This window comes from Macaca nemestrina, chromosome 14 (genome assembly GCF_043159975.1).
Source record: "Macaca nemestrina isolate mMacNem1 chromosome 14, mMacNem.hap1, whole genome shotgun sequence".
In the NCBI taxonomy this organism is placed as follows: domain Eukaryota; kingdom Metazoa; phylum Chordata; class Mammalia; order Primates; family Cercopithecidae; genus Macaca; species Macaca nemestrina.
The window spans coordinates 5,187,600-5,214,369 of record NC_092138.1 but is presented as its reverse complement, the minus strand read 5'-3'; the positions used below and the strand labels follow the sequence as shown (position 1 = coordinate 5,214,369).

General features: G+C 56.9%; 1 protein-coding gene across 14 annotated transcripts in view; it reads left to right on the top strand.

The window, feature by feature from the left end:
* The first annotated feature begins 900 nt into the window (after nucleotides 1–900).
* LOC105498871 (WNK lysine deficient protein kinase 2) overlaps nucleotides 901–26,770 on the top strand; it is a 142,166-nt gene continuing 116,296 nt past the window's right edge. For 10 of the 14 annotated variants that reach the window (XM_071077540.1, XM_071077539.1, XM_071077537.1 and 7 more), the window contains exons 1-2: nucleotides 901–1,110; nucleotides 1,651–2,333. In XM_071077540.1, the coding sequence (XP_070933641.1) occupies nucleotides 1,653–2,333 (681 nt within the window). In that variant the 5' untranslated portion in view covers nucleotides 901–1,110; nucleotides 1,651–1,652. The remainder of the gene's footprint in view (nucleotides 1,111–1,650; nucleotides 2,334–26,770) is intronic. The other 4 variants (XM_024786742.2, XM_024786741.2, XM_024786739.2 and 1 more) reach the window with 1 other exon arrangement.

Genomic DNA, 26,770 nt, shown 5'->3' with positions numbered 1-26,770 from the left:
ATACTCTGGTATCTCCCTTATGCCTCAGTTTCCTCACCTAGGATCATGCAGGCTGGGGTGAGAGTGAGGTGTTAGCTCAGGGCGTTGACAGGAGCAGGGCTCAGAACTTAGCAGTATGGTTACTGACACAGGTCACCTGCTGCATTATGGCCAGAGACGCCCAAGAGAGGGCTTGTCCATGGGGGTCTAGTGGGGGAAGGACAGAGAGATCATGGAAGACTTCTTGGGAGAGGTGGCATCTGGCAGAAGTGGGAAGGAAGAACACTTTGGGTCAAGGGGCTTCTGGAAGCCTCTCCATATCCCATCCAAGGCATTCCAGCTCAGCCTCGGTCGTGGAAGTTCTGGGATTTAGAGTATATAACTTCTGCCTTTGGCGCCTCAGTTTGCTCTAGATTGTGAAATGGGCACAATGGTCACCAGTGCCTCCCTGGGTGATGATGAGGTCCTCATGGTTCCTGGTGGTGAAGTGAGGGCAGGAAATGACATGCTGACTCCCACCAGGCTTAGCCCCAGGCTAGGCTCCCGAGGGTGGCGGTACCCCTGGTCCTTTTCTTCCTAGCCTGCCCATTCTGTCCTAGCACCGGGCCCTGAGGTCTGGCGCGCCGGGCTGCGGCGTGCTGAGGCGTTGAGCCTGCTGCCTCCTCTCAGGAACAAATAGGGTCCTCTGCAGCTGACAACCCTGCGGAGCGTTCCAAAGAACTTCAGAGGCCAGGAGAGCTACCTCGAGCAAAGAGCCGCGGGTGGGACCCCAGGTAGCCGGCCCGCAGGTGGCCGCGCGCACCCGCCCGCCCGTCCGCAGCCAGGTGGGCGTGCCAGGCCCAGCCCCCTGCGCCGGTCCGGGGCGGGGCGAACGGAGCCCCGCCCTCCCCGCGCGCCGGGTCGGAGCCGGTGCGGGAGCGGAGTCGCGCGAAGCCGGCAGGAGCACGCGGGAGCGCGGCCCCGCAGTGGCCCGGCCCGAGAGAGCAGCGCGCAGGAGCCGGAGCGGCGCAGCGGCCCCCACCCCAGCGCGGACCTCGCCTGGAACTCGGACCCCGGCCCCGAAGCGTGATCTCGCCCTCCTCGCAAGCCCCGGCCGCCGGGCCGCGGGCATGGACGGCGTCCGCTCGCCCTGTGAGTGCCGAGCCTCCCCCCAACGCCGCTCGCCGCCTTTGTGTGCGCGCCGCGGCGCTGCAGCCCCCTCCCCGCGCGCCCCTCCCGCGCCCCGGGCCCGCGTCCTTTGTGGAGCCGCCGCCAGGCCGGTGCCTTCCTCCCGCCCCAGGGCCTCCCTATCCCCTTTACAGCTACCTCCGGGGCAGCTTAGCAGGACCCTCCCGGGCCGGGGCTGGGCAGGGCGCGAGATCCCTCTGCCGGCCTCCGGGGCCCTCAGAGACACCCTAGCAGGTCCTCTCTCCCAGGGTTCCAGGGACACCACAGGCCCGTCCCTCTCCGCAGCCTGAGGCTGAGCAGGGCACGGACCCCTCCTCCCCAACCCGAGCCTCTGGTCCCGTCTGCAGCCCCCCTTTCCCAGGGCCCCCAGAGACGGCCCCCGCAGGCTCTCTCCGCGGTCGGGGCTGGGCAGGGCGCGGACCCGGGGCGGCGCTGTCTCATTCCGCGGCCTGGGCAGGTGCGGCAGGGCCGGCGCTCACGCGGGCCTGTGTCCTTGGCCCACAGAGATGGACGGCGATGGCGGCCGCCGAGACGCCCCCGGCGCGCTGATGGAGCCCGGGCGCGGCGCGGGGCCCGCGGGCATGTCGGAGCCTCGGGCGAAGGCGGCGCGGCCGGGGCCCCAGCGCTTCCTGCGGCGCAGCGTGGTAGAGTCGGACCAGGAGGAGCCGCCCGGCTTGGAGGCGGCCGAGGCACCGGGCCCGCAGCCCCCGCAGCCCCTGCAGCGCCGGGTGCTTCTGCTCTGCAAGACGCGCCGCCTCATCGCGGAGCGCGCCCGCGGACGCCCCGCCGCCCCCGCGCCCGCAGCGCCGGCCGCGCAGCCCGGAGCCCCCGGAGCCCCCGCGGACGCCGGCCCCGAGCCCCTGGGCGCGCAGGAGCCCTGCCCGGACCCCATCGCAGCCGCTGTCGAAACCGCGCCTGACCCCGACGGCGGCCCCAGGGAGGAGGCGGCGGCGACCGTGAGGAAGGAGGATGAGGGGGCGGCCGAGGCGAAGCCTGAGCCCGGGCGCACACGCCGGGACGAGCCCGAAGAGGAGGAGGACGACGAGGACGATCTCAAGGCTGTGGCCACCTCTCTGGACGGCCGCTTCCTCAAGTTCGACATCGAGCTGGGCCGCGGTTCCTTCAAGACGGTCTACAAGGGGCTGGACACGGAGACCTGGGTGGAGGTGGCCTGGTGTGAGCTTCAGGTGAGGGCGCCCCAGCACGCAGGGGGCTTTCCGCAGGGTCTTTGCGCGAGTCGTCCTTGGGCCCGTCCTTGCTCCTGCGCCTGGCCTTAAGAAGCCCTGGGGGCGACGGAGCTCCATGTGCGTCGCCCTCTGTGTGGGTGGCCGGCAGGATGCGTACCAGGTGTGCGGACTGCATGTGCGGCCCGGCTGTGTCCGTGCGCAGGTTGCGGTTTGTGAGTCAGCTGGTGGCGAGGGCAGGCCTCTGGTGTGCTTTTGGTGTAAGTGTGCGCGCTGTGGGCATAGAGAGGGCCCTGGAGAGTGGGCCTCGGAGGCTGTGTCTCTTAGGCTGATGCTTCTCCAGTCCTGATGACCTACTTTAATGACCCAGGGAGTCTGGACTGTTGTGTCTTTGCAAAACAGTATGGAGGCTTCAAGGCCCGGTGTGTGCAGTTATAGAGTGGTTTGGGGGCTCTGAGCTGCCCATAAATTAGTACTTTCCTGTGTCCGGCAAGCTGTGGCTGCCCTAGCAGGGATACCTGCAGAAACTGCTTCTGACCCTGGGCCTGTGACCCAGAGGTGGTGCCTGGTAGAGCTCTGGGGCCGGCTGGGCAAGGCCTGGAAGTGTGGTTAGTCGCCTCTGCTGTTCTGAGAACTCTATTTGTTCACAAAATGGACGTGTGAGAGGTCTTAAAACCGAGTCATGCAGAATGCGGGTGGGGGTTATCTTGGCTGCAGAGGCTCTGGGTATGCATTTTTCATGATCCTGCCATCTCCGTGGTGTCAGCCCCAGCCCTGGAAGATTATATAAACAGCCACCCTAGCTGTCCTGGGCCAGCCTTGGAAGCAGAGGCCATGCCTGTCCAGGGGGTGTTTATAAGCCTCCCTCCTTGGAGGAGGGCAGCTGTCAGGCGTGAGCCAGTCTGGGAGAGTGCTGGCTGGAGGTGTAAAGGTACTTCGTTGGCCTGTAAAGTTAGCTGGCCATCCAGTCCGGGCCTGACACCGGGCTGGGGCTAGCTGGGGCAAGCTGTGTTCTAGGGCTGCTGGCCACACTGCAGGACGCTTGTATTTTTGGTTCAGAAATGGGATTCAGTTGCTATATCCTCGGGCCCCTACAGGGTGGCCTGCATGTGTGTGCAAGCCTGGCTGATTCCGTGGGTGTCGACCTGTCGTCAGCCTTTCTCCCAAGACAAAGAGCTCCAGAGACCTGCCTCTCCACCACCTCTTGGTTCTGCCTTGGAGATGTGGCTTTTCAAGGCAGGGGTCAGTGGCATTGTGTGAGGTCCTTAGGAGGGACTGAACAGCTCCCCTTCTTCATGGCCCTGCAGGTTCTGATGGTACGGGAAAGGCGGTGGGTGGGGCAGGGGGCTGTGATCTGGGGGTCCTGGGGTGTGCTGGGCATTCCTGCTGCAAGGGAAGGCAGAGGGAAGAGAGGTCCTGAAAGGGGAGATGACTTTGATTCTGGTGAGCAGTCTTCCTGCTCTTGCCCACCGACCCGAGCACCCTCAGGTGCTGCCTCCCAGCGCTGCCTGTGCAGGCTGGCGGATGGAGCAGGGGTGCTGCCGCAGACTGGGTTTGAGTTAGATCTCAGCAGCCAGAGCCTGCTGATTTGGCTGGGGCATCTCGGGCGCATGTGACTCTTGGAGCTTGTTCGTTCCCATTCCCTTTAAGGAGAGGCAAGCAGTTCTGTCTCCGGGTCTGTCCCCTGCGGGCATGGGGTGGAGCCTGGCCTCTGTCCAGGGGTCTCTTGCTCCATGACTCTAGATGGGAACAGCAACCTGGAGGTGCTTCTGGTCTATATGCTTCTTGTCTATATGTTGATGTTCCTTGCCGGGATGTTACTGGTGCCCCAAACTGGTGGTTTCCCTGCACCTCCCCCAGAAGAAGTACCTCCAACATTTGTCCCTGGTCGATGTGTGTCATTTGGGATCAGCTCCCTCTATCTGTGCTGATCTGAGAGGGTTTTCCATGAGAGGGAGTCTGGACCCGCTTAGAATAGCCCCCCCTTTGCTGGGAACCTGGTGTGTTTTGGGCTGTGCTGGAAGCTGCCTCATCACAAACTGAGGACTGAGGGGAGCAGCCCCCAAGGTCGCCAGTGAGGAGATGGCAGGGCACTGTGGGATCAGGGGAGGAGGGCCCCTGCCTGTGTGTAGAGTGGTGCAGGCTGACTTTGTGCAGAGCTATTGGAGGGACTGATGGGGCTGCCTGTGTGATGTCGTGGGTGTGGGCCAGGGGCTGGTGGGCGTGTGGAATGGAAGAGGGTGGGGTGTAGGGCTGCAGGGAGATCAGGGCTGTGGGAGGGGCGTTGGACTCCACAAGGGGAGTGTGCTCCCGGGTGGGATGTGGGGTCAGGTCTCACTGAGCAGAGGGGCCACCCTGCCAGGGAAGGGCGACAGGTGGCCGCTCCTTCTCTAGGTGTGTTGGCTTTGTGCCGGGAGGGGCTCTCTTAGTCCACAGTGTGGAGATGCCATCCGGCACATGACCCCAGCATTCTGGGCATGGAGAGGGTTCCTGGGAGTCACGCTTTACACAGCGGAGGGAGGGTCTAGGGAGATGTTGCGTTCAGCCAGGAGCCCTTCTTGGAATTGCTCTTGGCCTCCATCCCTTTATTCCCCTACGCCTGCAGCACCTGCAGTCTGCCCAGGTGCCTGGGCTCTGTTCCCCTTCCTGCCCTCCGCAGGCCGGGGGGCCTCCCTGGAGAACTGAGAGGCGCTGGTGGGGGTCACTTGTGTTTTTCAGGGTTCCCTGCCAGACGGGGAAACGCCTTCATGTGGACCTAGTAAGCCTGGCTTGGAGGATGTCTGATTTCCTTTGATAATTAGCGTTGAAAGAGCTCCGTGGAGAGGGTGATGTTTATTTATCTCACATCTAAGGGCAGTGAGGTGTTTCACCTTCTGAATTCTCCAGATGTGCAAAGCTGGAACATGCACTGTTTTTTGTGGGAGAAGCTGTTTAAAAATACCTCCCTGTCATTCTTCTCTTGAATAAACTTTCATTCTTGGCAGCAGAACACATTACGGTAACAAAGAAGGAAGTAAAACACCAGAATCCCACCGCCTTCCTCCTTGCCCACATGTCCTGTGTTCCTGTGGCCATCTTTGGCCAGCCCTGGTTCCCCTGCAGACCCCTGTACTGTCAGACAGGGTGTGGGGTAGCCTGGGGCTCCGTGTCGGCTCTGGGAGCATCTGCCTCCTGCCATAGCCGGCCCAGCTACACTGGGGATGCCGATCTGGGTCACTGGCCTGACCTATAAGACCCTCCTCTGGGGAGTGGTGAGGCCACAGTACGGCACAATGGGGAAATCCTGGTGTGGTGCCGTGGCCACCACTTGCTCTGCCACCTTCTGTTGGGTCAGCACAACCTTGTTCCCTCCTCGTTTTGGTGTTGAACTTTTGTGACTTCCTTGCCCTTCCTGGCTACCCAGGTTGCTGGACCAACACTATTCCATGTGGCTCAGGGCTCCTGCTCTCACTTGCCTCCACCTTTGAGCTGGCCATAGGTCCCCAGATTGAGAAAAACTAGCCAACTCAGACCCAGGGAGGCAGCCTGTTCGCCTTTCCTGGACCTTCCTGTTTCTGCTGTGTCTCCCTTGGGGACCTGGAGTAAGCTTGGTTTTCACCCCCTTTAACAACACTGACCCCTCCCTGTTAGCAGCTCCCCACTTTGGGGGACACAGGATCTTAGGACCTCGGTGCCGCTGCCTCTCAGCTGCTGTGGCAGGGCTGGAACCTGAGTTTCCCGAGGTGGTGCTGGGGCCTGCACCCAGCGTGGGGGTCTTTCTACTTCATGGAGACGTGCATTCCTTGATCCTTGGCTCACAGCACTTGCTGGGCCCTGGCAGAGCGGTGTGAGTCCTACAGAGGACTAAGGGTGGGGGTGCTGCTGCTAGTTCCAGAAAGTTACAAAGTAGGTCTTGCTGCTGCTTGGTGCTGCCCAGAGGGGGCAGGAGTGACGTGTCCTGCCCAGCCGGGTGTCTCAGTGTCCTGTCCATCTTCCTGGGTCTGGGAGTGGATAATGCCCGTGGAGACTCGCCCTGTATAGCCTGTGCCAAGCGGGTGGTCCCCCCACCATCCTCCAAGGACAGCCTAGCCACCCGACACCCTCTCTCCCAGCCATGAGCAGCCCCGCCAGTGCCAGTGCTGAGCTGGCCCACCGTCCCCTGCAGGTGGGATCCTTATCACCTTTCTAGGCAGGCCCTCTGCATGTCATGGGCCATGCAGCCTCCGGCCAGGGTTTGGGGCACTGGAGAGCCCGCGTGTTTTGCACCGATGGCCTCTTGTTGGAGGCCTGGCTGCCAGCCTCACCTGCTTTCAGCCCTGACCCAGCTGACATGGGGAGAAGAGGAGACAAGGGGGCGAGCCAGTGCTGAGCACAGAGGAGGTGCGTGGCACGCACTCACTGGGGCAAGACAATCAGAAGGCTTGACCCGATTTGGCTGGTGGTCACCCCTTTTTAAAATTCTCTGAAGTGCTTGGTTTTATTGGGAGAGTTGTGATTTGAAATCATTTGGATGCCAGCACTGAATTCGTTTTCCTGGGTGAGATGTTTTCTGCGCCATGCTGACCATGGTTTTGGGTTAGTTGGCAAAAAAGGCTGGCGCTAGCTGCCTGAAAGGCCTGTGCAGACGGGCTTTCCCCCCCCTGCCACCAGGGCAGAAATGTGGGCACTGAGCTCTCAGTGGTGCTTCTGTCCCCGAGTGGTGGTGGCAAGGGGTGTGTCCGCAGCGATGACAGACAGCAGCCTGTGCAGGTCACCGTCATGGGGGACACGTTGAGGCTCAGGCACCACAGCTTGTTTTCTGCTAGAAGCAGGTGCTTCCGTGGCTCAGCCGTGCCTCGCGGGCGCCTGGCTGAGCTGAATCAGGACCAGGCTGCCATGGGACTCGAGCGTAGCTGTGCTGCTCTCTGAGCCCTGGAGGGAGGACCCCAGCCCTGGCTCAGATGTGTGGAGGGCCAGCCCCCACATGCTGCTCGTTTGATTTGCCTTTGCCAAAGCTTGTGTTTTCTCATTCCTCGTCAGCGTGTTAGGAGGTCTGCCAGGGCAGCTGGACACGCCCTCCCGCAGCACTGGAACCTTCCGTGGTGGCAGAAACATCCTGCCTCTGCATTTGTGTCTGCAGGCCCTGCGGAGTGCCCGGGATGTGGCTGGGGCAGCTGAGGGTCAGTGTTCTTATTTTTCCTCACATTAAATGCGGATGCGAATGTCCACACGTGCCCTGGCTGCTTCACGGGTCACCCGCATCTCCAGGCTTGATCTTGGGCCCTCCTCTAGGTGGCTGCTTTTCCAGAGGATAAAACAGACCCAGGTGACCTAGAGGTGGCCACTGGGATACCAGACAGACCCAGATGGGGACAGCTTATAGACCACTTCACAGCAAGGGAGACAAAGGGGCCAGGACACATCAGGGCTGGAGAGGCCCAGGAGGTGTGAGATGGGGCCTGCTGGAGACTCCCGGGGAGGACAGGATTGGGGCACTTGGGCTGTGAGGACCTAGACTTGGTGACAGTGCCATGACCATGTCAGGCTCTGGGAAGCAAGTGGCCACCGAGTCCAGGACAAGCTCCAGGTCAGCGGGAGGATCTCGTGGGCCCTGAGAGTTGCATCCCCCACCTCTGCCCTGTCATTTCCTGGGATAGCTGGGGGCTTACTCTCAGGTTGGGTAAAGCTTTGATGATGGACAGCTAGACAAAAGATATCATCAAGAGAAGGGGAGAGAGCAGATGTTCCAGAAGGTTCCAGAGGCCTGTGCCTGGGTCTCAACAGCGCAGGCTTGTGTGTACGTTGACTCAGTGAGCATTTGTTGAGTGTGTGTCCTGGTTCTAGGCCTGGGGCTACCGTAGTGAGCAGGACAAGTCACCACCATGGGAGACAGAGCTGCAAGACCCGGAAACGTGTTGGGCAGGTTGGGGAGCTCTGAGGGAGGCCGGAGGAGGGGCCGAGTGGAGTCAGGTTTTGACAGGATCTCTCTGGCCACCTTGGGTACAGTTGGGGATGAGGGTAGAGGCAGGGGACCAGCAGGGAGGTGACTGCCACTGTCTAGGTGTGAGACTACAGGGCTGGTACTGGGTGGGATAGAGGCGGGGAGGGGGAAGCATCAGATTCTGGGTGCAATTGAAGGTGGAGAGCACAGGATTTACATCAGATCTGAAGGTAGAGAAGGTAGGAATCGTCCGGGCGCCGTGACTCACGCCTGTAATCCCAGCACTTTGGGAGGTTGAGATGAGTGGATCACTTGAGGTCAAGAGTTCGAAACCAGCCTGGCCAACACAGTGAAACCCCATCTCTACTAAAAATACAGAACAATTAGTCAGTATGGTGGTGGGTGCCTGTAATCCTAGCTACTTGAGAGGGTGAGGCAGGAGAATCGCTTGAACCCAGGAGGCAGAGGTTGCAGTGAGCCGAGATTGTGCCACTGCACTCCAGCCTGGCGACAGAGCAAGACTCGATCTCAAAAAAAAAAAAAAAAAAAGGGCCAGGCGTGGTGGTGGACGCCTGTAGTCCCAGCTACTCAGGAGGCTGAGGCAGGAAAATGTTGTGAACCCAGGAGGCGGAGCTTGCAGTGAGCCGAGATTGCACCACTGCACTCCAGCCTGGGCAACAGAGCAAGACTCCATATCAAAAAAGAAAAAAAGAGAGAGAGAGAGAGAAAGGTAGGTAGGAATTATGGTGGCAGCAGCTTTGGGCCTGACAGGATGCGGCTGCTGTCCTCGTGCGGGAGGAGGAAATGTGGATTTGGGGGAAGAGCAGGCCTTGGCTTGGGATGTGCTTAATCTGAGTGCTTCGTAGGTGGCCAAGGGTGGTCCTCGTGGGAGTGGGATCTCCCAGGCTGATCTGAGTTGGGAGCCTGGGTGGGCACCCCAGGAGTGCAGGGATAGGCCAGGACTGTGTCTCAGGGGGGCCTGGAGAGAGGAGCTCATCACCGTGCCCAGAGGGCCTGCCCAGGACAGGAGGGTGCTCCAGGATGCCAGCACTGTTTCAAAACATGATTCATGCAATGGGCAGCAGATGCTGAGTTTTAGGTGCTCAGACAAAATTGGGAACTGTACTGCACCTTAAAGACAACGGTCCCTTCCCTCGGGAGTTACCCTTCTTCCCACCCCTGGACCCTGCTGGCCACCATGAGTCCACGGTCTGGGTGGGGCTGGCCCCTCACCTTCCAGGACAGCTGGGACCTGCAGCCCTTCTATGCCCATAGGCATCTTGTAGGTGTCTCTCAGGGCCTGTGGCTTGGGCCTGGCTTCAGGCTGCAGCTGGAAGATACCCAAGGTGATGGCATGAAGCTTTAGGTCGCCTCGTTGGTGGAGAAGAACTTGACCTGGCCCAGCAGAGGTTTGGGCCGTGTGTCTGGGTCTCCCTTGTGGTCCGCCCTGGCTGTGCAGCCACGATGGGGCATCAGCATCTGCCTGCCGTGATGGGAAGCGGGGTTTGGGAGCCTTGCAGCCAGGAAGCACATCACCCAAAGGTCCCGGCCACCCTGCGCTGGTGCACACAAAATACCTCAGGGTTAGGAGGGCCCTGCCATGTTCCCAGTGTGTGGCACCTGTTTTTGTGAGCCTCGGTTTACCCTTTTGTGCAGTGCGGATGGTGCTAGCTGCCCTTCACGGCTGGGGGCACTATTGAGAGAAGTGTGTTTCACCTGAGCACACAGGGTCCTCAGGTCAACCTCTTTTCACCCCTCTTGCTCCCTCTGCAAAGTAAACAGTTGTCTCCAGCAGAGCTGTGGAGAGCAAGCCGAGCCAGCAGGTGGAGGCTGGTGCCCGGGGCTGCCTGTCTACCCGCCCAGAGCTGTGGGCACCCATGCCGCTGCTGCCTTAGCGCTTGAGCTCAGATAAGGAAAAGGGTGTGAACAGCAGCAGCTGGGATTTTTGAAAAGCAAGCTAGGATCTGCCTCTGACCGTAGACAGTTCAGGGCTGCGTTTTGGGGAATCCCAGCTGGGTGGAGAGGCCTGAGCGGGGATGCTGGAGGTTGGCAACCTGAACACCGTCTGCAAGTTTCCTGCTTCTGAGAGTTTTCACATCCAGTTCTCTTCCCTGGAGCATTGGATTCTAAGGATTTCCCAGAATACTTGATTACAACTTCTAATTTAAGTTAGCTCTCATTAAATTATATTAACTTTTTTTAAAAAGGACAGAAGAAAAGTGGTCAAGGCAGTGCAGTATTGGTGAAAGAACAGACCAGTTGATCAATGGAATAGAATAGCAAGCCTGGAAATAGACCCTCATGAATAAAGTCAACTGATCTCTGACAAAGGAGCAAAGGCAATAAAATAGAGACAAGATCATCTTTTCAACAAATGGTACTGGAACAACTGCACATCCACATGAGATAAATGATTCCAGACATAGAGCTTACACCCCTCACAAAAAGTAAAATTGGCCATATGCCTAAATATAAAATCCAAAATTATAAACCTAGTTTTGGCAGTGACTTTAGATAGAACACCAAAGCCACAGTCCTTGAAAGAAAATAATGATAAGCTGGACTTGATTAAAATTAAATGCCTCTGTTCTGTGAAAGACACTGTCAAGAGAATGAGGAGACAGGCCACAGCTGGGGAGAAAATATTTGCAATGACCCATCTGCTTAAGGACTGTTATCCAAAATATAAAAAGAACTTTTAAAACTCAACAATAAGAAAACAATCAGCTAAAAAAAAAATAGGCCAAAGAGCTTAACAGATACCTCACCAAGGAAGACACACAGATGGCAAATAAGCATATGAAAAGATGTTGCCCATCATAAGTCATCAGGGAATTGCAAATTAAAACAGTGAGCTCCCACTGCACACCTACTAGAATGGTCAAAATCTAGAACACTAACACCAAATACTGGTGAGGATGTGGAGTGACAGGAACTCTCATTCATTACTGGTAGGATTGCAAAATGGTACAGCTATTTTGGAAGGTCTTTTGGTAGTTTCTTATAAAACTAAACACACTCTTGCTATGCAATCCAGCAACTGCGTTCCTTGGTATTTACCCAAAGGAGCTAAAAACTTAGGTCCACACAAAAACCTGCACACGGATGTTTATAGCAGCTTTATTCATAATTGCCAGAACTTGGAAGCAGCCCAGATGTCCTTCAGCAGGTGAATGGATAAACAAACTGTGGCACATCCAGACAATGAAATCTTATTTAGTGCTAAAAGAAATGAGCTATGAAGACACGAAAACACAGAGAGGAACCAGAAATGAATATTTAAGTGAAATAAGCCAAATCCGAGAAGGCTGCATATTGTATGATTCCAACTAGATGACATTCTGGAAAAGGCGAGAAACCATGAAGACAGTAAAAAAAAAAAAAAAAAAAAAAGGATCAGTGGTTGCCAGGGATTAGAGGAAGGAAGGGATGAAGAGGCAGATTTGCAGGACAGTGAAACTGTTTTGTATGATACTTTACTGGTGAATACATGTCATTATACATTTGTGAAAACCCATAGCATGTACGGCACCCAGAGTGAACCCAAGTGTAAATGTTGGATTTTAGTTAATCATCAATATTGGTTTATCAGTTATAACAAGTATACCACACTAATGCAAGATGTTAATAATAGGGGAACCTGTGTGTGGATGTGAGGGAGTGTATGGGAACTCTCCTTTTTGCTCAATTTTCCCATAAATCTAGAATGTCTCTAAAAATAGTTGATTAATTTAAACAACACAACAGCTACATTAAAGATGTTTGCAGAAATGGGCCGGGCGTGGTGGCTGATGCCTGTAATCCCAGCACTTTGGGAGGCCGAGGTGGGTGGATCACCTGAGGTCAGGAGTTTGAGACCAGCCTGGCCAGCATGTTGAAAACCTGTCTCTACTAAAAATACAAAAATTAGCTGGGCGTAGTGGTGGGCGCCTGTAATCCTAGCTACTTGGGAGGCTGTGGCACTAGAATCGCTTGAATCCAGGAGGTGGAGCTTGCAGGGAGCCAAGATCGCGCCACTTGCACTCCAGCCTGGGCGACAGAGTGAGACTTTGTCTCCAAAAAAAAAGATGTTTGCAGAAATGAAAACAAAATCACCCATAATCCAAGTGAACACAACTGCTTTTATTTTTGAATAGGATCTTCTAGGTCTTGTTTACATGTATATATCATTTAAAAATATAGCTGCAGGCCGGGCGCGGTGGCTCGAGCCTGTAATCCCAGCACTTTGGGAGGCCGAGACGGGCGGATCACGAGGTCAGGAGATCGAGACCATCCTGGCTAACCCGGTGAAGCCCCCTCTCTACTAAAAAAATACAAAAAACTGCTAACACGGTGAAACCCCGTCTCTACTAAAAAAATACAAAAAACTAGCCGGGCGAGGTGGCGGGCGCCTGTAGTCCCAGCTACTCGGGAGGCTGAGGCAGGAGAATGGCATAAACCCGGGAGGCGGAGCTTGCAGTGAGCTGAGATCCGGCCACTGCACTCCAGCCTGGGCGACAGAGCGAGACTCCGTCTCAAAAAAAAAAAAAAAAAAAAAAAAAAAAAAAAAAAATATATATATATATATATATATATATATAGCTGCAGTTCAAGGTGTCACGACTTGATATCTGTCTCTGGAGTGTCTTTAAAGCTATCGTTTTGCAAGAGGCCATGGTTCTGAGGTTCGTTCACTGGTCTTAGTGCTGTTTTGAACCCTTTGTTGAGGTTGGCTGCAGAAGGGGTGCTGTCACTAGATGTGTTTGGGGAGTGGTGGGTCAGGCAGGTGTTAAGGAACTTCTCAGAGCCTTTACAATGCCCGCTGTGTTGTGAAGCTCTTGAAGTGTGCGAGGGGGAAGGTGTTGGGCTGCCTCTTTTTTTTCTTTCATTTTACAGTTATCTTATAAGCCAGGACTGGCTCGGGGAGGGGTGTAACAGGCTGACTGGTGGTGGAGGGTCACTGGGGCTCCCTCTGGTATCCACTCCCCCACCCATCCACCCCTCACCCCTGCTTTCTGGGCACTGTGTGTGCTTGCTCTCCGGTGGGGGAGATGGGACAATTCTCAGCTGTGAGCTGACTGTGGGAAGCAATGCTGACCTTTGATCCTACTCAGAATCTGGAATCTGGAGATGGCCAATGTGACAGTCCTGGAGGTGGCTCAGCAACATCAGCTGGGACATGAGGCTTTCTCTCTGTTTCTTCTGTCCTCATCCATGTTGGCATTTTGTCCCTAGTCTTGCTTGGCCTCATGGCTACAGTAGGGCTGCCACAGCTCCAGGCATCACAACCACATTTGATGGCGGGAAACAAATGGGTGGTTAGGTGGGGGCCAAGCAGCCAAAAGGTCAATTTCTCAAGCGGCTTTGTTCATATTTTAATCCATAAAGAGAAATATTTAGCAGGGATTCTCTGGTCTCCTTGGTTAGCATGGGTTTGTGTGGCCAACTGTAACTGTGCGTGTATCTGGGAAAGGCTTGATTGGTATAACAGGTTATGATCTGTCCCCTGGGGCTGGGCATAGTGAGTTTCTGGGTTTCTGTTGGTCAGGAGGGGTGGCAGGCTGTGGGTGGAGCGTGCCTGCTGTGTCTGTCTTGGTTACCTTGTCCCTTCAAGACTGTCAGTGTCTGTGTGCGCTAGAGCCCTCCTCTGCCCGGGCCTGCAGAGAACAGCACAGCACACATGCCCGCTGCATCTGCAGGCTCCTCCCTTCCCACAGCTCCCACACCCAGGCATCTGTGGGCCCTGATGATTTTCCTTCCCTCCTGTGTGGCCACCCCAGCTCCCTACCCTCTGTGCCAACCCTGGCAAAGCTTTTTCCTCTCTGCCAACAGTCTCGTTTTCATGTATCCCTAATGTTTTATTTTGGAAAACTTTGGAAAAACCAACAGAGAAGTTGGAGTTACCAGTTGTTGGTGTTTGCCACTGTCCTGTATATCTGTGCCTGTGATTTCCTGACCCATTTGCCGTTCACCCCTGGGTGCTTCAGCCTGTGTCTCCTGGTAGGAACGAGCATGCTCCCACATCGCGTCAACCTCCTGCCATGCTCCAGGCACTCCAGGATAGGACCTGAGGCGCTCAGTGAGGTCTCAGATGGGTGGACTGCGCGTCCCAGGGAAGGGATCCGGGAGCCAGTCAAGGATCGCGTGTTGTGTCTGGTTGTCATGTCAATTTCAATCCAGAACAGTCCCTCCGCCTTTTATTATTACTGTTGTTAAATCTGTCAGCATTGTCTTCTGAAGGTTTAGGGCCAGTGGTCTTGCATGGAGACCCCGTCTGGATCTGTGTGGCATTTCTTTTTTTTTCTTGAGGGAGTCTTGCTCTGTCTCCCAGGCTGGAGTGCAGTGGCGTGATCTCAGCTCACTGGAACCCTCTTGGGTTCAAGCGATTCTCCTGCCTCAGCCTCCTGAGTAGCTGGGATTTATAGGTGTACATCACCATGCCCAGCTAAGTTTTTTATTTTTGGTAGAGACACAGTTTTACCATCTTGCCCAGCTTGGTCTCGAACTCCTGACCTCAGGTGATCCGCCTGCCTTGGCCACCCAAAGTGCTGGGATTGTAGGCGTGAGCCACTGTCTGGCCCTGTGTAGTGTTTCTGTAGGACCGTGTGAGGTTGTGCATTCCTGGCTCGGGTGCTGCGTGTGCAGGTCAGACCTGGCTAGGCTGTCCCTGTGGGGGACCTAGAGGAAGTCAGAGTGCTGTTATTAACACAGAAGTGACCATGCTCACGTCAGTGGGGCACTGCTCTAGGGGCATATCTGCTCCCTGGGCGGGAGGTGCTGCGATTCCCCCCTCAGTAAAGCTTCCCAGTTTACTAAGCAGGAAACTGAGGTACAGGAAAATACAGGATGTTGTCCTGTCCACCCGGGCAGCCAGGGGCTGAGTGGGACCCGCACGGCCTGAGGGGTTGTGGCACAGCCTGAGGAGGGTGGACTGCAGGCTGGGGTGGTTCTGGGGCTCAGGGTTGCCCAGCTCCCTCCTCCCTTTAGGTGCCTGAGGCACCTGAGCTGGAACTCAGTTAGGTTGAGTGGTTGATGCTACCAGGACTTGCTGTCAGCCTGGAGGGAGCTGAGCGGCTGCAGTTTCCCCAGGCAGGCGGGGCTTGCTGGCAGGAGGAGGCTGATGGGAACCCACCTGTTGCCCATCCAGCTGCTTTGGGTGGGGCCCCTCCTCAGGCCTCACAGGGCTGTGTTGTTCCTCCCACCTGCCAGCCTTGGACCGACTCTGTTGAGTTGGGGGAGGGTGCCCGGGCATTGGGTTTCATGGGGATGGGGGGGATGGCCACTGTGGAGGGGATGCTTCCTAGGGAAGATGACATGATGGACATGGAAGCCTGACAGAGGAGGAGCTGTCCACAGCCTCCATCCTCTGACATGGCAGTTTTCACTTTGGTATATGCCCTTCTTAGCTCGTTTTTTATACTCTCGGGCATTTTTGCTAAGTCATGATCACAGCGTCTGCGCTGATATGTGCAGTGAAGTGAATAGCCCAGACCCCCTCTGGGCGCCCACTCCCAGCCCAGCCCTGGACCTGCTGCCCCTCTGTCCAGCCCTGCCCTCTTGCCCCATTGTCCTTCCACCCCTGTCCTTGCTGCCCGAGACCTGGAGTTGAGCTGGGCAGCTTTGGTGCAGTCTCGGGCTCGGGGCCTTCTCAGGTGTGAGTCAGGCCTGGGTCAGACCCACTTGTCATCCTCTCGCTGGCTCGGTTCGGGGTGGGTAGAGGCCTGGCTCAGTCCCAGTCTGGCCCCCTCCAGCTGGACCCAGGCTCCCACACACGCTGCATACCTCCATGCTGTCCCCTGTGGCTGGAGGTCCTTGTGTGGACCTTAGACGTGTGGGCAAGTCCCTTTGCCCTCTGTGGAGTGTGGCTTCTCAGCCTGGCGGTGCTGGGATCACACAGGCCTCCCAGAAGGAAGATGACCGATGCCTGGGTCTGAGTGGGCCACCTCTCTCCCGTTCTGGTGGCACCAGGACTGAGCCGAGATGCCCCTGATTTTCGTGTTTTCAGGCTTCCCCCAATGTTGAGGACAGTCCTGAGCTCTGGACCTCGTGACCTCCCACTGTAGCCCTGCCCAGGTTGGTGACTCTAGGCTACGCTACTCCACCCGGTGGCGGCTGGGCTTGTGCGTCAGGCGGTGAGAGATGCCCTGGGCCTCCTATCTGGCCTTGTCCTGTGTCTTTAAGTTAGGCAGCCATCTTCCTGGGTCAGCCAGCTGCAAGGCTGTTGACATCTGCCCGGACAGGTCTCTTGGGATTTCTTGTCTTTAATTAAGAGTTTCGAGCAGTGTAGTGAATTTGTGTTTTGGAAGAAGCATTGAAAACACAAAGCTATGGGCCGGGTGCGGTGACTCAAGCCTGTAATCCCAGCACTTTGGGAGGCTGAGGCGGGCGGATCACGAGGTCAGGAGATCGAGACCATCCTGGCTAACACGGTGAAACCCCGTCTCTACTAAAAATACAAAAAAATTAGCCGGGCGTAGTGACAGGCGCCTGTAGTCCCAGCTACTGGGGAGGCTGAAGCAGAAGAATGGCGTGAACCCGGGAGGCGGAGCTTGCGGTGAGCCGAGATCGCGCCACTGTACTCTAGCCTGGGTGACAGAGCGAGACTCCGTCTCAAAAAAAAAAAAAAAAAAAGAAAAAGAAAAGAAAACACAAAGCTGTGGAGAAGAACTAGGAGGGGCAGCAGTTGGGCAGGTTGTGTGTGTGTTCAGGGCAGTCCCAGCCCGGCACTCCATCCCCTCAAGGGGGGCGAGTGGTGGGCCGTGCTGAGCAGGCACTGCATGGGGATGCTGCCTGACTTAGTCTCAGCCTCCCCTGCCCTCGGCCCCACCTGGGAGTGCGCACCATGGAGGGTTGCAGGAGTTAAGGTGCTGAGGGGTGGGGAAGGTCCGTCAAGTGGAATTGTTGACTCTGATACCCCTGGGGACATGGATGGCTTATGGGGTGCCTCCTTGAGGCCTGGCCTTGCTCTGGCCCCTCGAGCCAGAGGTCCAGGGCAGGTTTGTCTGATGGGCTGTCCAGCCTGTGTCTGTCACTGTTGTAGCAGGTCCTGGGGCAGCTGGATATGGCTGGGTGATCTTCACAGGAGGGAGGCCCGAGGCTGTCTGTGTCTGCCCGGAGGAGGGCACGTTTCTGCACGTTCCCTCGAGAGCCAGCGGTGGTGGGAGAGCCACAGCGTTGGGGAGCCCAGTTGCTGGCTGGACAGTGATGGCCTATTGTCCCCTTCAGCCTCTCGGCAATTGGACGCCTACCCTGGGCTGCCAGTGCTCAGTTCCTCAACCTGTCAGTCCCTCTGGTGCCCTTGGCTTGGTGTGGTTGGACGCAGTGAACTGGGCACCCTCGTTTGCGGCTGAGCTTGGGGAAGACGGAGCCCAGAGGACGCCGGAGCATGGCCCTCCTGCTCTGGGTACCTCTTGGGCCTCTGGATTGGGTGGCTGAGAGGTGAGACGGCCACATGGGCTCAGGGTGTGGTGGTTGTAGTGGGCTTTGTACAGACAGCCACCTGTGCCATTTGTAAAAAGAGGGTTAAAAAGGGAGGCATGAAAGCGGATAAACTTGGCTAGGTGCATTTATGAGAAGGATGAAATAGGGTTAGCTGAGGGAAAAGGGCAAAAACCTTTAAAACAGCTAGAAACGAAACAGAAGATGATGAAAAAATACACAGAAATAGATTTGAAGATAGAAAGGGACAGGTGATGTTTTTTAAAGGTAAAGGAAAATAAAATGCTAACAGCAAGGGGCCTTGCTTTTACTGGGATGGATTCTTAAGGACAGTTAGTGTGTGTGCAGCCCCTCCCCAGTGAGGACCTAGGCGTCCGCTCATGGCAGAGGGTCCCGGTACCACCGATCCTTTCCATCCTGTGGCTGTACTCTGCCTGCTTTAGGGTCCTGCTTGAGATGAGTCTGTGCTCTTAACACCCCGTCTGTGTGGCCGAGGGCGTTTCACTGTCTGTTTATCTCTTGCCATCTGTGGACACCGGGGCTGTCTGGGCTGAGACTGTCCCGAGCGAGGCTGCCTAGTGTTCACCCTGGGCTGGAGGAGCAGGGGGAGTGGGGACGGGTCCAGGTGGGCTGCTGACCCGGCCTTCACGGCTCGAGGCCCCTGCGTGCCGTCCTAGGTGGGGTGCTCACGCTGCATGCTCTTGGCAGCCTGGGAGGTGGAACGTGGAGAACACGTGCCTGGCCACACGGCTCATTCTTCCTGCTGCAGAGCTTGTGGGAGCAGGGCTGGGGTGTCAGCCCGGCCTGGCCTGTTTCTAGCCTTGGGCACCGTGTGCAGAAAACCAGCGCCTAAGCCCCAGGTGGGGCGTGTCTGAGGGCTACGGACAGGTCCCGCAGGGAGGGCCCTTCGTTCCCTTCCCTGCCCAGGGTTATATGCCGGACCATGTGCCTCCCAAGTGCCCAGGACCTGCACCTCCCCCGTGTCCTGAGAAGAGCCCTTTTGGCTCATATCTGGCCTGTGTGAAATGGCCTGTCAGCCTCTGTAAATATTTGATGAAGGCAATGATAAAAAGACAAAGGCATGCTCTGTTCCCCCGAGGGGAGCGAGATGGTGACATTGGAACGTTCCGGCCCTGCTGGCTGCTTCCCTCAACTGTTTATGGATGGGGTTCAGGCAGGCCCTTTGTGTCCCCGCTCCCACTCACCGCAGGCCAGAGTGGAGCCCCTTGGGGCCTGGCAAGGCTGAGCAGAGGCAGCTGCCAACTTTCCACCTGGAAACCAGGCTGGGCCGATGAGGGTTGCTGGCTGCGCTGGAGGTCACGGGGGTCTCACGCTCTGATGCTACCTGGGACATACGTAGGCCTTGGCCTCCAGGTGGGCTTGGAGAAGTGAGGGGTGACTAAGGTTTGGCGTGGGACGCTGACCATACAAGATGGCTCTGTGCCCAGATACCACTGGGCCCTGGTGGGGCGGCTGCTCAGCATGATACAGGCCACCCCCACCCATGCCTCACTCCATGGCTGACCCCAAGCTCCCGGCCCTGCTGCGTGTGGGGGCCTGGTATGCTTGTCAGGGCCTCTACTGGGTTCCGTGTGCACACGTGTGTGTGTGTGTGTGTGTGTGTGTGTGTGTCTCGCCTTTGGCTTGCTTGCCGGGGAACAGGCCCGCCCCTCTGGCGCTTCCGTGGGAATGAGGAGCCCTTTGAGTTGACCTAACTGAGGGGCCACCTGTCCCGTGGGCGGTCGGCCCGGCCCTACCAGGGGAGAGGACAGTTTCTGCTTGGGAGGGGCAGGAACTGCTGGGAGCGCAGCTCTCAGGGAGGGGTGGGTATTTGCACGGCTGATGGCCTTTCCACAAAAGGTTTCTGCTGTGTTTTCTCGTTGGGGGAGGGAAAATTACATGTGGGTGGGGCTGGGGCAGGTGGCGTGGTGGGGGCCGAATCAGGAGGGTTGGTTCTGGACACCAGTGTGATTCTGGACACCACTGCAGCTGGGGCTCAATGCTTCTCCCTCACTGGAGCCTCCCTGAAGCCCCTGAGGAGCTTTCCCCCGGGGTGGGAACACTGAGGCACACATAGGCTGTGCTTGCTGGACGCTTGTAGCTGGAAGGCCTGCTCGGAAGGGCTAGGCTGCCTTTGCGGGGGTGGGGATTCTTGCTAGGGGAGACATCACCCTTTTTCCTGCAAGGACCACATCTAAGGCCATTTGCAAGCCACCCAGGCTGGATTCCACATGGCAACCGTTGGAGGAGAGGGGCCTCTGGGGTCTGTGTCCAAGTGGGTGACGCTGGAGGGTGGGAGGCACGGGATGCTCAGGGCCCCATAGGCCTTGTGGGGTGGGGCAGTGATGCTTCTGCTGGAGGGGTAGGGCCCAAAGCTTTTTTGGGGGTGCTGGGAAGGTCCTTCCTGGGGGCTGCAGGTATGACCCCAGTAGGGAACCCCAAGTATCCTTTGCTGAACTCAGCTCCAGGACCTTGAGCTGCGGTGAGTGGTGTGCCGGGGGTTTGGCCCAGGGAAAGGTGTGGCAGTCAGGACCGTGGCTGGAGTGGACAGTGGTCTGAGCTGGGGGCACTGGTGGGGGGTGGTAGCAGAGGATGCAGAGGAGTGGCCACCCAGGTTGGGGAGGCGTGGCGCAGGGTGGGGTAGGGGACTTGGGGGGGCGCCTGCCGAGTGAGGAGGTTTTGGGTTTTCACTGAAAGAAAAAGCAAATGAGAACAGGCAGCCCCGGGGAGCTGGGAGACCCTGGCCACAGAACAGGTTGGGAGGGAGCCTGTGAGGGTGGCTGCAGGGTCCAGGCCGGGGGCACAGGGGCTGGGTGACAAAGGCCTAGTCCCTGCAGCCTGTGGACGTGCCACTGCACGCGGCAGAGGTGACTTTGCAGATGGGATTAAGTTAAGTATCTTGAGACTGGGAGATCGTCTTGGGCTGTCAGGGTCGGCTACACGTCGTCTTCAGGCCTTCCTAAGTGGGAGGCAGGAGCTTTGGGACAGAGAAGGGGATGTGGGTGTGGAGGAGGGAGGAAGGGACTGTGGGACAGGGAACGAGGCATATCCAACTGTAAGAGAATAAAGATGTTGTTGGAAGCCCTGTGTGTGGTGATTTGTTACTGAAGCCGGGGGAGGCTGCTGCAGCCTGATCACGGTCCCTACTGGTTACCCATGCAGCCCTGTGGACATGGTGCAGCCAGGGCCAGTCAGGCGCCCTGTGGGAGAGATGGCCCGAGGGCTTCCTAGACAAAGCTCCCTGAGCAGGGCCGGAGGCATTGATGGGGCCGCGGGATGGCAGCCTTGGGAACGGGTGTCAGGGAAGGCTGGCTGGTGTGTGTGTGTGTGGTGGGGATGGGGGGTGTATTCTAGCAAGTGCTGGAGAGGAGAGGGCTGACATAAGGCCACACTGAGGAGGTGTTTTAACTGCCTGCCTGGTCAGTGGGTACTAGGGGACCACTGAAGGCTCCTGGGGGAGAGTATATGAAAACCATTCAGAGATACAGGCTTCACAGGTGTCTGTGAGGTGCTGGGAGTGGGAGAAGCAGAGGCAAGGACAGCCTGGGTGCTCAGCATTTCTGCTGGGGAGGCAGACGAGGGCGAGCAGAAGAAATGATGGCCTCTGTCAGCTGCATGGAATGGAGAAAGTATATTAGGTTACAGCTTCCAAGAGTCAGGCAGGCCCAAGCACCTGCAGGTAGAACTGCCCAGGTTTGGAGTGGAGGCCAGAAATGCGGGGCCAGCCCTCGGGGCTGTGGGCCCCAGGAGGACTCAGGGTTCTAAATGTACTGGGAAGCCCCACTTTCCCCCAGCAAACTGTGGTCGGGTGCCCAAGGTGCCTGGCATGGGGGATGCTGCAGGAACAAGCTGCTGGCTCCCACTGAGGGACAGGGGTGGGGAAGGGTGCTGACTCTGAGCCATCACGGGCTGGGTGTGCAACAGGAAGGGACAGAGTGGGTGTTTGGAGGCTCTGTGACCTGGGCCGGCGTTCAGCGTCCTGCCTGGCTCTGATGTGAATGTTGCAGCAGATTGTCAGCACTCTCCGGGGCTCAGGGAGGCTCAGAGAGTGAGGGATGTCTGAGGACACCAAGGAGGAGCATGGGTGTGTGGTGGGGGTGTGGGGACCCCCAAGCTGGGCAGGGCTTTGGGGCTGTGTCTGGTGGCCCTGGACTGACCCTGTCCTGCCTGGCCCTGGGTAAGGACAGAGGAGGCCTGAGTCCAGCAGGGCTGGAGAGCTCGTCATGCTGGAAGCCACAGGCCCAGAAGCGAACTGAGCTTTCAGGGGACAGCTTCAGGTCAGAGGAGGCCAGTGGATATTGGAGTTAGGCACTCTGTAATATGTTGAACGTGTTGGGCTCAGATCAGAGCTATGTTAACATCTGTGGGAGGTCCTACTTTCCTCCATGCATTCTGGTACAAATTTTCCAGTTGAGCATACTACCTCCTCCTTACCCCTTCGTTTGTGGATCAGTGTTACCGGTGACTGGGAGGCTTGAGGAACACTGGGCTGGGACTGTACACTTTGGTAGCACCTTACCCACTTCCTGAGGTCAGGGCGTCTGTCAGCACAGATGTGTCAGTGAGCAGATGGCCACTCTGTGGGAGGGCCAGCACCAGCCTTCATGGGGAGTGGGCAGCCTATGTGCAGGTGGGAGCCCCTGGACCCCCCAGGTCTGGAGAGGCCATTGACCCCAGTGGGTGGAGGCTGGCACTCAGGCTTAGCCCTGTCCTGGGCCCCCTTGTTCCTGGGGGCCCACCCTGCTGGCCAGCCTCGGTCGTCTCCCCCACCCTGCTGGTCAGCCCCTGTCCGTCCCTACACCCTGTGCCTGGCCCCCACTCTGTCCCTCGGCCCGCCCCGCGGCCGGCTGTCTGGAGCCTGATCTCCATAGCAACAGTTGCTGCTGTGGAAGCTGGCGCCCGCTCAGCCTTATCCCGTGGGGAGGTATTTTTGGCACTGCTGAGGGATTTTATTTTATCTTTGGTGTTGACTTTTACTCTTTGAGTGACACAGACGGAGCTGGGGGCAGGCTTTGAGAAGCTTCTCTCTGGGGGACGTGGTGTTAAGGGCCGTTCTTCGTGGCCCCTTGAGTGCAGGGTCCTCCGAATGGCTTTCTGCTGGGGACACTGGCTCTGTGTGACGCCGGTGCCTTCTGGCAGCCTCTGGGCCAGTGGGTCTCAGGCTCCAGACGTGCTGGGGGCTTTGGATGGCAAGAGGAAAACCAGGGGTGGGTGTGAGTCTCAGGTAAAGCCACTAGATTGGTGGGGATACCCCTGGAGGCAATTGCTGAGTGCTGGCTGTAGTCTAAACCCCGTGCGGAGCCTCGGGGCACAATTTTATGGGATCCTCCTGCCCACAGCCCATTTTGTAGTTTAGGAAACGGATGCTGCAGAGGGTGGTGCCTGAGGGGCATGCGGGGCGCAGGGCATCGCTGGTGCCTTCTGTCCTCCCTGCCAAGGCCCGTGTGGACAGTCTGGAGTGCGTGTCTTTTCTCTAATATGTAGGGCCCCATTTCTTTGGGGCTTGGGGCTGTCCCTTTTGAGCCCTCTGGTGCTGGTGGATAGGCCGAGGTGGGCACAGGGAGTTGCCAAGGGTCACCTGCAGTGACACGGGCATGTGGACCTAGGGTGCTGGGGGAAACCCCCACCCCTTCACCTCCCTGACCTTCGTGGCTGAGGGCACAGCATTTGGCATGCACTTGCCCTGGCTCCAGTCCCTGCCCGGGGACCCAGGAGACCCTGAGAAGCACGTGGCCTGCCCCACCCTGGCCCTGGATGCACCCGGGAGTTCTGGCTGGGGGTGGGGGTGGATTTCTAGGCAGCCATATTTAGTGCCCTTGGATGGGACAACACTGTGGAGGGTGGTAGCTGCGTGACTGGGGGAGGTGGGCGGGCCTGTCCCAGGGGCCAGCACTGGGCAGACGTGTGCTTGGCCTGCCCTTGAAGAGTGAGTGTTGACCATGGGCCCCAGTGCTCCTGCTGCCATCAGGGCCCCGAGTCTGGGGGAGGGACAGGAGGAGGCGGTGCCCTCTTGGGGAGGGCAGCCAGAGTCCAGGCCCAGAGTGACACCTGCTTCCCCGCCTTGCAGGTCTCGCCTTGTGTTTGTAGGTTTTCTGGGGACGCACTGTGGCAGTGACTGGTGTGCAGCAGCCTGGGGTTCCTGAGAGCTGGACATGGAGGGAGAGGCAGTGCGTTTTGTTCTGGTTCTGCCACCCCCTGGGAGTGTGGAGGACTGCCTGGCCCTGTCTCTATCTGCTGAGTGGGGGGGCAGCTCCCAGCTTGGCGGGGCGCCTTGGGGCTGCTTGTGATGCCCACCCTGCCAGGCTTCCTTGGAGAGCAGAGAGGCTGCTCCCAAAGGTTAATATCCTGGGGCATCCAGATGAGATGCCAGGCCAGCTGTGCAGGAAGCTGAGACCAGAACCCCCAGGCATTATTATTAACTCGTTATCATGGGAACTTGCAAGCAGACCGGAAAGTAGAGGATGCCTGACAAACCTCACGTCCCACCCCAGTTAGTTATCAGGGTCTCCCGTATGTCCTTTACCTTGTTCTAAAATGCTCAGGCTTGGATAGCACTCCTAAGTTGCAGAGCCGTGGGTTTGACCTGCCCCAGATCCCTGGCGGGGGGCCTTGTCCACCGTTCCCCTGCAGGCAGCAGACCTTCAGCTCCCCACCAGCTCCTGAGGAGGGTGTGCATCTGTCATTCATGACTTCATGGTCAGCGTGCAGTAGGTGTCCAGTGCACATCCGGGGTGATCAGGCCAGCCCCTCCTTTTTTGGACCCTTCAGGAGGAGCCCAACAGGCTGGTGAAAGCTCAGGCAGAAGCATTTGGGGTTTGTGAGCTTTACAGAATTGGTAATTCTGTCTCCAGTGAGTGTATTTGGTGCAAACCCCAAAGCCATTTATAGAACAGATGCCAGAGGGAGCACTTGAGGAAATTAAACTCCATGGTAACCTCACTGTGGAAATGAAAATAGCCTCACTGTCAGTGCTCTGCTGCTGGCCTAAGTCACGGGCCAGGATCGCGGTGCCTGCAGCAGGGAGGCTCGCCTGCTGCCGGCACCCACGCCCTCTCCAGGCGCTGTCTGTTTTTAGTTTTGTGAAGTTCAGTAGATTGCAAAGAATTTGGGAAATACAGGAAAGAAAAAAAAAATTCCCGTGGGTTCAGAGAGAACACAGCCACCGTTCTCGTTCACAGTTCCGTCCTCATGCCTGTGGACTTTAGGGGCACAGCTTCGTGTCCCGCCCCTTCCACGCGGCACCTTGATGCCTGCTCCCTTCCTCCTTGTCCAGGGGCTTCGTGACTGCCCTGAGGACCTTCATCTCCTCCCCAGGCCCTGCCTCCAGTGCCTGGCTTTTCTTGCTATTATAAATAATGCAGCAGTGACGATTCCCAGACAGAACACACAAGTATCTCAGTTTTGGTTGGTTTCCTGGAGGAGGGGACGTTCCCAGGTCCAAATTACCGGCTTTGGAGATGGGTGTCCCTTGTCACACCACCCTGCTGGAACCGGACGTTTCCACTGAAAGTGGAGTTTTTGTGTTCATGTTGTCTGCCGCCCTCTCACTTTATATTCTTCTGAGAAATATTTTGAAAACAATAGAGGTAACACGCTTTTGTAGAGAAAGGAGAACCACCCACACCCTTGTCACCCAGGCTGAAAGGGAGGCCTCATTTTTGTGTGTCCTGCCATTTGGCTGGTTTCTGTGTGCACGTTTTCTGTGTGCATGTGTCTCCATGTATACATGTTCTCCGTGTGCATGTGTTCTGTATGTGCATGTGTGTTCTCGGCGTGTACATGTTATGTGTATTATGTGTGTGCACATGTTCTGTGCACATGTGTTTTGCACATGCGTGTATTCAGTGTGTTCTCCATGTACCCGTGTCCTGTGTGTGCGTGTTCTGCACATGTACGTGTTCTCCATGTGCACATGTTCTGTGTGTGCATGTGTTCTGTGTGTTTGCGTGTTCTGTGTGTTCTTTGTGCATGTTCTCTGTGTGTTTGTGCATGTGTTCTTGTGTTTTGTGTGTTCGCATGTGTTCTGTGTATTCTTTGTGTGTATTCGTGTGTCAGTGTGTTCTATGTGTTCTTTGTGTGTCCATGTGTTCTGTGTATGTTCTTCGTGTGTGTGTGTTCTGCGTGGTCTTCGTGTGTGTGTTCTTTGTTCGGTATGTTCTTTTGTGTGTGTGTGCTCTGTGTGTTTTTCGTGTGTATGTGTTCTGTGTGTTCTTCGTGTATATGTGTTCTGTGTGTTTTTTGTGTGTATTCTGTGTGTTCTTCATGTGTGTTTTGTGTGTTCTTCATATGTGTGTTCTGTGTTTTTTATGTGTATTCTGTGTGTTCGTGTGTGTGTTCTGTTTGTGTGTGTGCTGTGTGTTTGTGTGTGTGTTCTGTGTGTTTTTCGTGTGTATGTGTTTTTTCTGTTTTGTGTGTGTGTGTTCTGTGTGTTTTTCGTGTGTGTGTGTTCTGTGTGTTCTTCGTGTGTATATGTTCTGTGTGTTTTTTGTGTGTGTTCTGTGTGTTCTTTGTGTGTGTGTGTTCTGTGTGTTGTCTGCATGTGCTCATGTCCTCTGTGTGCATGTTCTGCGGCTGTGTGTGCTTTGCATGTGTATTCTGTGTATATGCATGTTCTTCGTGTGTGTTCTGTGAATGCATGTGTCCTCCGTGTGTACAGGTTCTGTGAGTGTGCATGTTCTACAAGTTGTGCGTGTTCTTTGTGCATTCACATGCATGCAGCAGAGCCCCTCCCTCTGATGGCGTCTTGGTGACCACAGCTCTGGGGGTGCTTGGTGCCCTGGCAGAGCAGCCTCATTCTTGAGATTTTCCTTTACAATCGGACCAAGATATTGCAGCTCTCATGTGAAACTGTGGCCTTGATCCTTAGGAATAGCTTTTTTTCTTCCAAATGATTTCCTGGAAAAAAAACTGCTGAGCAGAAGGACATAGACCTTTGAGCAGGGGAATGTGTTGGTGGGGCCAGCTCCACCCCAGGTAGGTGTGAGCACCTGGCGGCCTCCCTGGGGTACGGAGTCCATGGCGATCTCCTGGGGCTGTACGGCCACAGGACAGGCCTGTGGCTCCTGAAGGCACACTGGCGCAAGGCTGGAACATGCTGGTCTCTGTGCCTGCTCCCCGCCCCTAC